Consider the following 14,301-nt stretch of genomic DNA (forward strand, 5'->3'; position numbering starts at 1 on the left):
CAGAAAACAATGGAACTAAGATGGATCTCAAGGAAGTCAACAGAAGCTCTTAGAAAGATGACCTGGCACCATAAATAGTTCTGCCTAGCAGAGAGGATTAGGGAAGATATATGAAAGAATTTATAACATAAGATAACCTGGACTTTTCCAGCCTAGCAATGTAATCAGTAGAGATTACAAAAGAGCAACCACACCAGAGGATTATTTTGAGAAAGACTTTGAAGGAAGAAAAAGAGACTGATCTTTGCTAGCAGATGGTACATCACAGAATACTTGGTAGGCAGGGCTAAATTGAGAAGGTTTATGTGTGACTAGTGTGCTGGGCATTTGCTTTTCAACAATTTGAGTAGATGACATGTAAATATTTTCTCAAAAAAACCATACTGTCTCTGTTGTTATAGAGTCACAAACAAAATTATACAAAATTGTGAGAAATATTTTGAACATTATCTTTACTATTCAATATTCTAAAATGTTGAAAGTTATTTATTGTCAAGAACTATAGAATATGAGCAAAAATTTTTTGATATGTAAATGTTTGTGGAAAAATGTAAAAATAAATAAATGAAAAATACAATAAATGAATACAAATTTAAAAACTCTTAATTAAAAAACTATCCCTTTATAATTTAAAACTTATGAAATTCAGGTAAAGTAAATATTACTAGTCCTATTTCTCTGAAAATTTTGCCAGAGACAGAGAGAGAGAGAAAGGGAAAGTGAGAAACCACCCCCCCCAACACACACACACACACACACACACACACACACAGAAAAGGGGAGGCTGGCCATGCCACAGTCCTTTCTCCATTTCTTCTTCTTTGGGAGTTTGGGCATGCACACACATACGCCCACTGTGTCTCTCAAGCCCCTAAGTCCTGGATTCTAACCATACAGTTGGCCATGTGGGATCTAGTCACCTCAATTACCATGCCACAGGCTGGCCCCCTAAGTCCCATTTAAAAATACCATAGAATGCATTTCCAGTGTGCCAGGTACTATAATAAAGGCTTTACAAGAAACGTCTCACTTAATCTCTATGAGGTAGGTGCTAATATCCTCTGAGGCTAGGAGCGAGTTCAGTAACTCTCTCACGGTGACCCAGACAGTAAGACCAGAGCCAGGACTTGAATCCACATTGGTCTGACTGCACAGTCTCCTCTCTTAACTCCTAACCATTGTGGCTGCTGAAAGATAATTAGATACATGTTCTTTTCTCGAGACCAATGCTTTTGATTTGAACTCGGCCTAATTATTTACAGTCACATAAACAACTATTGTTAAATTATACAGAAATACTAAACTTTCTGATCTCTATTCCCATATTATGTTCCTAGCACTGCTCAAGACAGATGTACCTCAATGTACATTTTCCTCTGTAAGGTTATGATAATCTGTACAAGACCAGAAATTGTTGAATAAAGTTTCCAAATACCTAAAGTACTCGGCAATAGGCTAAGAATCTGTTTCTTGTTTACTTCTAACACAGTTTAGTAACTATAGGCAAGAAAACATAAGCACAATTTTGGCGAAGGGTAGCTATCAATCTTTTGAATGGTTCAATAATACAAAGGATAAAATCTGTTCATAAAAATGTATTTTTTATTTTACAAGCATTAAAGAAAAAACCTGTCACATATCCCATCCCCCTCACGCAAGCAGTTCTGAAATAAGACTCTTCAAATTTTACGTTTTTTCCATTCAGGCTCATTCTTTGCTTCTTCATCATCAGATTCAACTTGAGCAAACATGGTTTTGGGCTGAGTCCTAAAAGAAAAGTTAAAGAGAAGGAAAAATTTAGTCAGCAAGTGTTTATTATATTAGGCTTTGCTTCTTTCATCAAGTAGGAGCAAGTTTGGGGAACAGATTACATCTCAATTATTAAATATAAATTGTTAAACTTCTGGCGAAGAAAAGGATAGTGGAAATTTAATTATGTTCAGGAAAAGATCCAAAGATTCTTTTAAAGGTTTTCCCATTGTGGTAGACTGGGCATGCTGTCCTTCCCTTAAATAAAATGAAAGCACATCAAATTCAGTAGACCTTCACATACCCATTTTTTTTTTTTTAAAGATGTTTTTGCTATAGGGCGCGTGCGCTCGCCAGAAAGACAGAGAGACAGAAAGCAAAAAATCACCCTCCAGGAGGATGGCCATGCCACAATCCCTTCTCCTCCATTCGCCTCTCAGGATCTTGGGCACATATGCACACGTGCCCGGCATGAGTTTAAGCCACCAGGTCCGGGACTCAAACCATTTTCGACCATTTGGGAGACCAGCAACATAGCCATTATGCCAGCTGCTGCTCCCAGTATTTCATATGTTCTGAACTTCAAAAATAAGCAGGTACAGGAGCCCTCGTTTCTTCCTTTGCATAAAATTCCCAGCCAGACCTTGACATATAGTTTCCCTTCCTTCCTCGCCTTCTCTGCTCACCCCCATGGCAACCTTGTGAGCGTCTGCCCAGTGAACATTAAGCTAGGGTAGCACGAACTGTGGTCGACTTCATGGGGGTCTGGTGACACAGCCATTACATCATCTGCTGGTCCCCACATACCCATTTCTACCCTCCACCTCAAACTCAAGTTAACTGGGACCTTCTGGAAGGACAAATTATAGACACCACACAGAAATCTATATGATCTTTACTTATAGCTCCCTGGGTTGTTCCTAGACTTATGTAGTACAAATACACATGATTATGGTGCACACAAATGGGTGCATTTGAGTTAACAGTTTTGTTACCTAATGAGTTAAAAATATTAGCTAAATTATAGGTAGTAGCTAGCAAAAGTAAACAGACAGACCAACAAAATCCTTCCTCCCACGCTCACAGCCAGACCAATGCATAGAAATTCTAAGCACTTACAATACTCATAGATGTCTATGATCCTGCCACACAGCATCATTGCTGCAATAAGTGCCACGGAGGAGTTTCTATACTGTATAAACATAGCCGATTCAATGACATCACTTTTTATGCCATTCACACAGAAAATTAATTCTGAGAAAATGTCAAATTGTATAATGTATGCCCGTCTTTGTTACGCTACTAATGATTTCCTTTTAAAAACTGCTGTCACATTATGAAGAAATATACTATCTGAAGATTATTTGATGTGTTTAGGCTTACGTCTGCATTTAGAGTCAATTCAATACATTGAGGTAATTCCAGAACAGTAACAAATATTGACAACAACAATTCCTTTATTTGGCAGTGACAGTAGGGTTAAAACTTTTTATCATCCTCTGATTTTTTTTTAATTATTATTATTCTGGAGAAGAAATATAAGCCATCATAAACCACCAACTCATGCCAGTGTTTTCTGACATGAGTCATTACTAGAATTCCTTATGCATAAGTTTGTCACAATTCCTGTCTCTCCAGTTACCTCACACACTAACCTAGAGCCCAGGCTGTCTCCATAATCCAGTTGTCACTTCAAGACACTGTTATGACATCTACATACAGGTCATAGCTCTAACATTTCAAAAAGCAGCCACAGGGACCAGCAGATGGCGGATTCCCACATGGCCGATTGGAGTTTGACTCCCAGACCTGGAAGCCTGAAACTCATGCCAGGCACGCGTGTGTGCATGCTCAAAAATCCCAACAGGAGAAGGAATTGTGGAGTGGCTATCCTCCCTGGGGGGTGATTTCTCACTTTCTGTCTCTCTCTCTCTCTCTCTGTCTCTCCAGCAAACACATGTGCCCTATAGCAAAAATGCCTCTTAAAAAAAATCAAAAACCAGCTGTAAATTTTCATAGGTCAGAAGATGCTGAATTACTAGAAAGCAGAACCACTGTTTTCCAGTGTGCTACAACAAGGCAATTAGTGCTTGTTAAATATCTCATCTTCTGGCAAAGATGTTGACCATCGTTGAATGGACAAACCCAGAAAGGTTTTGTCTGGTTTTAAAATAATACTTTGAATTAGATATTTAAATTCTAAAAGGGGGACAAAAAAGACATAGTCTTCCAAAGATATGTGGCATGAGATATCTTTATATTTGCTCATTAGCCATCTGGTAATTATGTTAGTTATAATTAAACTTAAGTACTATGAACTTACAATGCTTCTTTCTTGGAGGTGGTGGACAGAGGAAAAAGAAATTAAGTGGTAGATCACAGAACAAAAACCTAGAGCCTAAAAAAGGTTATTTCACTCAAGGGGCTAATTTTTTATATTTTGTCTACTTCTAAAAGTGTTTGTAGCAGGTTGGAGGCTAACATTAAAGGGCATGAAATCAATGGAAATATTTAACAACAGGTATAAAAGGGCTGTAGAGAGCCATGAGGGAATGTTTTGATGGATAGAAATGTATTACAATCTTATTGAAGTGATGATTACACAGGTGAATTCATCTGGCCATAAAAACTTATTCCTTTCTAGGATGCTTGGAGAAAGATCATACATTGATCTTATCACAGAATCTTTTGGGTGCTTTCACAGGAAGACTAGCACAAACCAAATCAAATGAGTACTGAAGTCATGACAGCAACTCAGGAAATACATACATACATACAAACAGAAATAAATGAAGTGTAAGAAATATATCCCAGGGCTGGCAGGTGGCGTGGTGGTTAAGAGCGCTGGACTCTCACATGGCAGACTGCAGTATGAGTCCCAGACTTGACAGCTTGCTTTCTCACTTACTTTCTCTCTTTCTCTAATAAAATTTAAATAAATAAATAAAGTTAGCTAGAATAATTCTCTTTTTTTCTTTTTTTGAGAGGTTTTTCGCTATAGGGCGCGTGCGCTCGCCAGACAGACAGAGAGAGACATAGAGACAGAAAGTGAGAAATCACCCCCCAGGGGAGATGGTAACACCGCAATCCCTTCTCCTCCATTCTCCTCTCGGGATCTTGGGCACGCACGCACATGTGCCCGGCGTGAGTTCTAAGCCACCGGGTCCGGGACGCGAACCGCAGTCGACTACATGGGAATCCAGCGATATAGCCATTACGCTAACTGCTGGTTCCCACTAGAATAATTCTTAAAAAAAAATACATCCCACCATTTCGAAGAAAGCATTTCTATCATTCATCTATTTCTCATATTTTATTTCATCAATTCCTCCAGAACTCTCCATCTCATTTCTGAAGAGACAAGAAGTTATCAACTCAAGTTTACAGCCTCATGCCAGATTTATCTCGTTGCCCAAAACAAAACTATATATAAGGACTGGCTTGAAGGAAAATGAGGTAAGGAGGACATTGCACTTGTCCAAATGTATAATCACTGCGGGTGCTCAATAGGTTAATGGGACACTGTAAGCCTCATTGGAGAACCAGTCATGTGTCCCCCTTATTGAAGTCAGCTTTATCCAGACTATTTCTTTTACTGGTTTATGGCCCATACCTATCGAGTTTTCTAAGTGTTCATGTAAAACCTAAACTTAACAGCCAGCCAGTGTGAAACTCACATCTTCCAGTTTAACTCATCTGGGAAATAGTGAACATTTTTCACTTGACTATGTATGTTTACTAGCATCACCAAGAAAAGGAAAGCAAATCAGACACCAACATAGTTATTGCTATTCAACATTAACAAAACTGACCAGAGAAGAGTTGAGGGCTTTTTGCTTTAGCTTCAGTAAACTCTACATTTGCTAACAGTTAAATGTGATTTCACCAAGCAAATACGGAAGCTTGAACAAATTACTTTCTCAAATCTACAAATACTGATTAGCTGATACTTTGTGCTGATTAATTTCTCCCTTGACATTTCTTTAAAAACTAATTTTCAGGATTATTTGCACAAAGTGAGTCTTCTCTTAGCAATTGTGTGCTCTAGAAAAAGTATAAAAACTCAGAAGAAACTGAGTCCCACTTTCGGTGTTTCTAACCAGAGGTATTTTGTGTAGAACAGCCAGCAACGAATAAAATTCCTTCACGACCTTCTAAAAGGGCATTTTTGGGAATGCATTGTTTGTGTGGGAGAGATTAAAATTATCAGCAATACTGCCTCTTCTCTTCTGACTAAGCTCTAACTTATTGCCTTCCACACTCCTTCTCTAGCACTCAGGCCACAGTCAAGTTGTCCAAATGTTTTCAGCTGCAGTAGAAGTTCACAGGTCAAATTCTTTTAAATTATGGATGTTCCTCTGATATGATTCATTCAAAAAGCATAAAGCAAGCTCCCGGGTAACAGAACGGAATACAAGGGGGAAAATATCACTTGTATTATTTAGTCATCAGTATGTGAGTATAAACCACAACTTTTTTGGCTCAGGGCCCATTGTTTATTATGAAGGAAAACCTCAAAGCCAAAGTCAATTATAGCCATGACTTGACGATCTGACACACTTGTTAGCCCTGTTAGAATGAATACAGCCCAGATGAACTCTGACCCAGTCAGCACAATTGCAGAATTATTAACATTAAATAAAAGGCTTGGCCAAAAGATTCCACTTGAAATGGTTCTTTCTGGTGAAGAGCTAGTCGAAGACTTTATTTTATTTTAATATTAGGGACACATAAGAAGATAGGCAACAAGATGTTCTAGATAAAGAATTTTGTATTTTCTTTAGGAAATAAATACACAATATTTTGGAAAATAAGCAAAAACATCTCAGACTCATTAATAGGGCATACTAAGCCATAATGCTATGTGTGAGATTTCAAAGGCTAAGTCAGGGTGGAGAAAGGAATATATATGAGACCTAAGCAAACTGTGTAAAGAGAAAAAAGACAGAAAAAGAATACTATAAAATCACCATTAGCCACCTTATTACCACGTGGGTAAACAAAATTAGAATGATAAAACCGCTGAAGAACACAAAGGTCTGAGACAGGCCAGGTATGCCCTCTTTTAAGTTCCCATTTACAAACGGTGTAACTGTGCCAAAACTACTACTTGGAAGCCCACATGAAACCTGTTACCTTATCTCTTTTAAGTTCCCATTTACAAACAGTGTAACTGTGTGCCAAAACTACTACTTGGAAGCCCACATGAAAGCTGGGAATTGGTGAAGCCCTACCCTCTTACCTTATGGACAAGGAAAATCCTTTCAGTGAAGGTAAGAGACTCATCAGTTAGTGGTAGAACTGGAACTAAACCCCAGGATTTCTGATTGAGTCTAGTGTTTCCTGTGCTATGACACGCTGGCTCACACAGTAATTCTTTTCAACGTAATAATACTCAACTTCTAAGTTTATTTATTCCAAGAGTAAAAGGGGGGGGGAGATAGAGAGAACATCTCCAGCAGGTCTTGATGCTGCAATCCACACCTAGCCCTGAGCCAACCCTGGATCAAGGACATATGCATGCCCTGTGTACTCAGAGAGGTCTCCAGACTCAAACTGGGAATCTTTCCACGTGAGACTGCTTCACAGAACCTTGCGTTTTATTGCTATGACACGGTCCAGCAACTGCTCAACTTTTCTTATAACTAATCAGCTGCTTTCTGATGAGAAGCAGCACACTGTAGTAGGTAGTATCATAGGCTTGACTCTACAGCCAGACTACCTGCATTCAAATCCCAATTCTGCCACCAGCAGAATGTCGGCTTTGGTCAAGTTATAAGCCTCAGTTTCTTCCTCTATAAAATTGGGACAATACTACTACTTTATCTCATGGAGGCTTTGGTGAGGACTAAATATGTATAAAGTTTAAAAATATGCCTGGCATAGTATAAATACAATAAAAGTATCATTGCTATTAAGTACTTTGCATTGTATAACAGGTGTTCTGCACTTCATATAATAGAGGCACCTTTAAAAAGTTATATATAGAATATATGTGGTAAAATACTTTATATGTTAAACATAACAAACCAGTTGCTTTTTTTAATACTGAGAGAAATTCTTTTGTTATATAAATAATCTTCCTTTATTCTGAATCTCTGTAATTGAAATAATCTAATCTATAAGTCTGAATATCTGTGGTCTTTGAATATTTATGGTCTTTTTTTTTTTCCCCCAGAGGTTTTTGTTATAGGGTGTGTGTGCTTGCCAGAAAGACAGAGAGAGCTAGAAAGTGAGACATCACCCCTCGGAGGGATGGCCACACCACAATCCCTTCTCCTCCATTCTTCTCTCAGGACCTTGGGCACGCACTCACACGTTCCCGGTGTGAGTTTAAGCCACTTGGTCCAGGACTCAAACTGCAGTTGATTTGAGAGTCCAGCGACATAGCCATTTGGTGTAATCACCAAATGCTGGTCCCTATTTATGGTCTGTTTTAAATACTCACTTTTGTATTATTACCGTGAGTGTGCAAAATAATCATCTGGGGCACTTCTTAAACTAGAGATCCCCAAGTCAAATCCCACACAGTACAATTGTGTTGGTCTGAGGGAGTCTAGAAATCTGCATTACACATTTTTAAGTTTACTTATCTATTTGTTCCATGACTGAGAGAGATAGACATTGAGAGAGAGAGAGAGAACCCCTACATCCTCCCCCGACTTCAGCTAGTTCTGGATTGCATGTGAACATGCAGGGACCCAGAGTACTCAAAGAGGTCTCTAGATGCAAACTCAGAACTTTTCCATGTGATCTGCCTTGTAGAGCATAGCTTCACACTGTGTCACCAGCTAGCCCCTAGAAATCTGCGATTTTAACAACCTCCACCACCACCACCCACATATCAAACAGTGACACAAGCAGTTCACTAAACTGTTTGAAAAACACTGGCTTCTACATGGCAATAGGGTAGACAGTGACAATTAGTAACCTAAATATATCTCAGGAAAAAAAGACATTTTTTTCTCTGTGGGTTTATGTCTCTTCCTTCACACAAATAATATATAAACCTTCATTCATTCAGAGTGGCCTCTTTAAATACTGACTACTAATTCGACATGATTTCAAGTGGATCCTTTATAGGGAGAAATGATATTTTAATACACACATCCACATCCACAGATCTTGTATCAGATTAAGACAAGCAGACCAAAACTTAAATAGCCTGAACCAGCAATAATGGGAGTTTATCTGGCAAGAAAAGTGACCATGGTTGACAAAGCTGTCAGACTGGCAGCCTACTGGCCTGGATCCAGGCTCTCATACACATCTATCCCTGTCTGATGTGTAAGCTAATAGCATTCTGGATCTACATGCTGCCTACTCCCCAGCCAGCTCCTTTTCCCTCCCTCCAGCAGCATCTTTTAACAAGAAATTGTAATTGAATCTGCCCATGTGGGCTGAACAAGTCACCTGTGATTCTTCTGTGTGTGAAAACTTTCACAGCTATTACATTGCTAGTGTCAGGAATAAAACTTAATCAATAAAGGAAGAGTGTTTAAAGATTTGTAATCATCACTGGAGAACACAGGTGAGTATATATCATGTGCAGGCAGGTATATTTTTTGGAATGTCTAATTATGCTTTTCTGAAATAAAGTGAGATACAGTAAATAAATCTTCATTTCATCACTGACAGAAGTCAATTGCAGTGAAGAAAAACAACCAGACACACATTCTCAATTACAGTGACCTTTATGAAAAGATCCTTTTAAATATTAGCTTCCCTTCAAACACTTTGCCACTTGGCAGTAAACAGTATACTGTAGCAGGTGAATACAGGAGAAATAGCACTGAGATCTTGGCTAACAAATCACATGCCACAGACAGACAGTGCCATGAACTTAGTTAGTATGTAATAAATGTAAGGTGACGAAATTGGGTGGAACCAAAGAGATGGGAGCAAGATGCAGTAGCAGAAAGTGTACATAAAAAGTGGGTACAATCCTCTGGAAAGCACATTGGATTAAGGATAAAGAGAACTGAAGTCTAGTTGTAGTTCCAGTGACTAGTGGCTGCAGAACTTGAAGCTACAGGCTCTTTACAAGTGAAGGCAGGATATAATACATGTCCTACTTACCGTGTTGAGCTACTATTAAGCTAATATATTATTCATTTGAAAATATAACTAAATCACTTAGAATAGGGAAAAATATCTCTAGGTAATATTCACCAATGAACAAAATCATTTTCGGCTTCACTTAATTCTATTTTTTTTGGGGGGGAGAGATTTTTGCTATAGGATGTGTGCGCTCGCCAGACAGAGAGACAGATAGACAGAAAGTGAGAAATCACCCCCCGGGGGGATGGCCACGCCACAATCCCTTCTCCTCCATTCTCCTCTTGGGATCTTGGGCATGCACGCACACGTGCCCAGTGTGAGTTTTAAGCCACTGGGTCCAGGACGCGAACCGCGGTTGACTACACGGTAGTCCAGCGACATAGCCATTACACTAACTGCTTGCTGGTCCCACTTAATTCTATTTTTAAAAAGTTAAAAATCTGGAAGAATGGTTTTCCAAAAAGATATTAATTACTAAGCAGTCACAGAAGATTCAGAAATCCAAGTGGACTATTTGCCATAAGGATGGGAAAGAGATACCTTAAGGGATTATTACCCACCTTCTGTTTCATAAAACCACCAAGCTCTGACAGTTTTATAGTTGAATTCTATCAAATCCTCAGCAAATAGGTGAATTTAATAGTATGTGTTCAAACACTTAAGGGTATATATGGGAAAGAAAAATATAACATTCTTAGGAAGCCAGCCCAACACCTGACAAAAAACAATAAACCACAATTGGGACCAGCAGATGGCGTAATGGTTACATAGTTGGACTTCCACGTAGTCAACCGCAGTTGGAGTCCCAGACCTGGAGGCTTAAAACTCATACTGGGCGTGTGTGCATGTGTGCCCAGAGAATGGAGGAGAGGGGACTGCAGTATGGCCACCCCCTTTAGGGGTGACCTCTCCCTTTGTGTCTCTACATCTCTCTGGCAAGCACACTTTCCCTATAGCAAAAATCTCTCTATAAAAATAAACAAACAAACCGCAATCATGTGAGGGTCATAGTAAAGATGCCAGGAAGATTCATATTAGGAAATCTAGTAATATAACTAATCATATTCATAGGTAAACAAGAAAATCATAAGATCACTTCCATGGGAATTCGATACAATCCAGCATCTGTTCTGGGTGTACATGCCTTTGGCCTTTGCAGGGTGTTTTCTCTGTATGGGATGCTATTCCGCTGAGTATCTGCACAGCTCACTCCCTCATTTCACTCAGGTCAAAGAGTAGCAGAGGTTCTTCCCTGACCACCACATCTAAAATAGTACCTTTTCTTCCCCTGATTACTCTGCCTCCTTACATCTACCTTAGTTTTCTTTTTAGCACTTAGTATCATCTAACATTTATAGATTTATTTACTGTCTGTCTCTATTGAAGATGGCTCTTGCGCCAGGCATTGTTGCAATAATAATACAACTGGCCTCTCATGGGAAAGGCCCTGGGTTGCATCTTGGGGCCTCTCCTGGCAAGCTGAGTGTGTGTATGCCCACGATTCAGGCTGACTGAGACTGGGGATGGACCGTGGCAAGAGAACCCTGTTGGAGCTACCTATCCTTTCCTCCCTCCTGCTCTGTTTCTCTTTGTCTCTCTCCCCCATGCAAGAAGTAAATGAATGAGCATTAAAAATAAAAAGGAATATGAGCTCCATAAAAACAGCTACAGCCCCATATCCTTACCAATATCTGACACATAGCACAGGTTCAAGAAATCTTTGTTGAGTAAATAAAACAGAAAGAGATGGAGTATTTATTAATACATCTTATATGTTTGTTCTCAAAAGTTATCATGTTTTATAGGGAAATACCATTAGATTGAACAGTATGAAGTCTGGCACCAATGAAACACATTTAAAATGTAAATATCCATTGATTTAGCGATTCTATTTTTAGAAGTTTTACATATGTGAGTAAATAAATATGTACAAATTAATAATTAATTAATTTCAGACTAGTTTATGAAAACAAAAAACTAAAATCAATGTAACTGTCCTTCAAGAGGGAACTGTTTTAGAAAAGTATAATATATCCCCACAATGTAATATATAAATAAAGTGTAAAGAATGAGATAGAATAAAAGATGGATCTGGCCCAATCTACAGATGGATAGTACATCAAATACAAACAAAACCCCAAACCAGCTTGCAAAACATGCTATTTATCTGCATTTTACAATGATGAATATATCTATATGCATAAAATATCATTATACATGAATTCTCTCTAGGAGGATATACAAGAACCTGCATGGTTGGTATCTTTCAGTAGAACGAAGGACCTGGGGTTAAGCAAAAGAGAGGCTTTTAAATGTCCATTGTCTGGGCCAATGCGGTGTGCTGGTTAAGGTGACTGGATCCCACATGGCTGGTGTCCCAGACTCAGTAGCTTGAGAAACACACTGGGTATGTGCGTGAGTGTACCCAAAATCCTGAAAAAGAGGGGTGGAAAAGAAGGGATTGCAGTATGACCATCCCCCATGGGGGGAGGTACTTTCTCACTTTCCCTTTTTCTCTCTCTGATGAGTTCACATCACTCTGGCAAATTTTTAAAAATTTCTATTGTCTGTCCTTTAGTATTACTGGTATGTTATGTATTATTCAAAATTCAAACATGAAATTTACATACTGAATTGAAGTTGACTCTTTATCAAAATAGTTGTTAGATGTTAGAACAATAACCAGGAAATTCTAAGGCCAAGTTCCTGGTAGAGGCCCTAACAATAACTAGATATCCAGCAAGTTCTAAAAGTTATTGTCTCAGGTTTTTGACACTTTCTTTTGCTAATATCAACCAATAAGGAACCAATAGTATTATTTCAATATTAACGGAGACATCTCAAGGATTTGTGTGTAAACATAAACACACTTATTTGGAATCGCTAGTTAATGAAGCTCACCATATTTAGCAAATTTTAAACTATGGTTCTCTTCTTTCTTTAACTAATCTTTGGTATGCTTCTAAACAAGTTTTTTAAAGAATAAACTTCTAATAATAGAAAATACTTCATTAAAAACAGAAGTGTCAACATAGGCATAATCCCTAAGCTTATCTGATTGCCTATGGTGTATATAGTGGCTTATATACACACAAATTCTACAAAAATGAATTAAATACACACTATTCATCTGGCCAGCCCTGATATGACCTTCTTGGCTATTGTAACACTATCTAACTCGCTGTTGAGAGATGTTCCATCTGTATGTCTTGTTATTAATACACATTGTTTACAACCACCACTGATGTTATGCAATAAAGCCTGTTCTGCTGCACCATGGGTAGTAGAAGATACAGCACTCCCCACAGATCCCCTCAAATCCCTTCAGCACTTTGGGGCAGTATGCTTTCCCTCAGAGCAGCACATCTATCTTCGAAGGCCTGGAGAGCTGGTAGTGCACTCCAGTGCTAGAATGTCTTTTCCAATGCCATTTCCAGCCATTACCAATAAACCACAAATAAAGGAGTACAAATACTTTAGCTGACATGCACCTAAACAGGAAAACTCTGACTATGTCTCCAGGGTTATCCTGCAGGTTGGAGGTGATGCTCCCTGAGGCTTGGCTTGATACTGCATTGTCACTGGCTTCATTACACTTCTTCCCATCCCCTACTGGTTTTCTCAGAAACACGCCCTTACAAATCAGGTTTACATCAATCTGTATCACAAGATCTGCTTCTAAGGAACCGAAGTTAAGACAATGTGTTTTTTTCTTTCATGCAAAGTAGTTCCTAATTATCAGTAGATCGAAGATTAATATTAATGTAACAAAAACTTTGAGTTGGTTCTTAAAGGATTTATTACCATCATATTAGCATCTTGAAAAGTAATCAGGGTTCAGTTTTCTCATAATTGAAGAGAAGATTTTAGTAGTACACAAAGATATCAAGGAAAGAAATTGAATGTACATCCACCAATACATATGCATAAGTTTATTCACTATACCACTGTTAGTAATTGTGAAGTAGATGCAACCTAAATATTCATACCTAAGAGGTTGAATAAAGTATGGTATATCCACATGATCGAATATTACCCAGCTGTGGAAAAGATTAAGAATGAGCTCTATAAACTAGTATAGAGTGACTTCTAGAAAATATGAATAAAAGCAAAGCCCAAAAGAGTATTTATATCAAGTCATATATCATAAATATGAATAATTTAAAAAATCAATTACATCACAACAAAAATACAGAATAAAAAGAAGTTAAAAGTTCTAAATAAATACATTCAAATTTCAAAAATATTGTAACAAAAAGAGTAGTTGATGGGGTTGGCAGGTGGCATAGTAGTTAAGGCAAAGGACTCCCATATGACTGACTGGTCATGGTTCTAGTCCTGTACTTGGCAGCTTGCTTTCTCATTTTCCCTATTTCTCTCTCTGTCTCTCTCTGGTCAAATTGAAATAATAATAATAATAATAATAAATATATAAATAATTGTTTTAAAATATAATTTACATATTGATAAACAGTACTCTTAAATTAGAAG

General features: G+C 38.2%; 1 protein-coding gene across 1 annotated transcript in view; it reads right to left on the reverse strand.

Moving 5' to 3' along the window:
* Positions 1-1,580: 1,580 nt before the first annotated feature.
* WDR70 (WD repeat domain 70) overlaps positions 1,581-14,301 on the reverse strand; it is a 263,224-nt gene continuing 250,503 nt past the window's right edge. Inside the window, exon 18 of the mRNA XM_006156313.3 lies at positions 1,581-1,767. Coding sequence (XP_006156375.1) covers positions 1,680-1,767 — 88 coding nt within the window. The 3' untranslated portion in view covers positions 1,581-1,679. The remainder of the gene's footprint in view (positions 1,768-14,301) is intronic.

This window comes from Tupaia chinensis, unplaced genomic scaffold (assembly GCF_000334495.1).
Source record: "Tupaia chinensis unplaced genomic scaffold, TupChi_1.0 Scaffold000489_1, whole genome shotgun sequence".
NCBI lineage: Eukaryota > Metazoa > Chordata > Mammalia > Scandentia > Tupaiidae > Tupaia > Tupaia belangeri.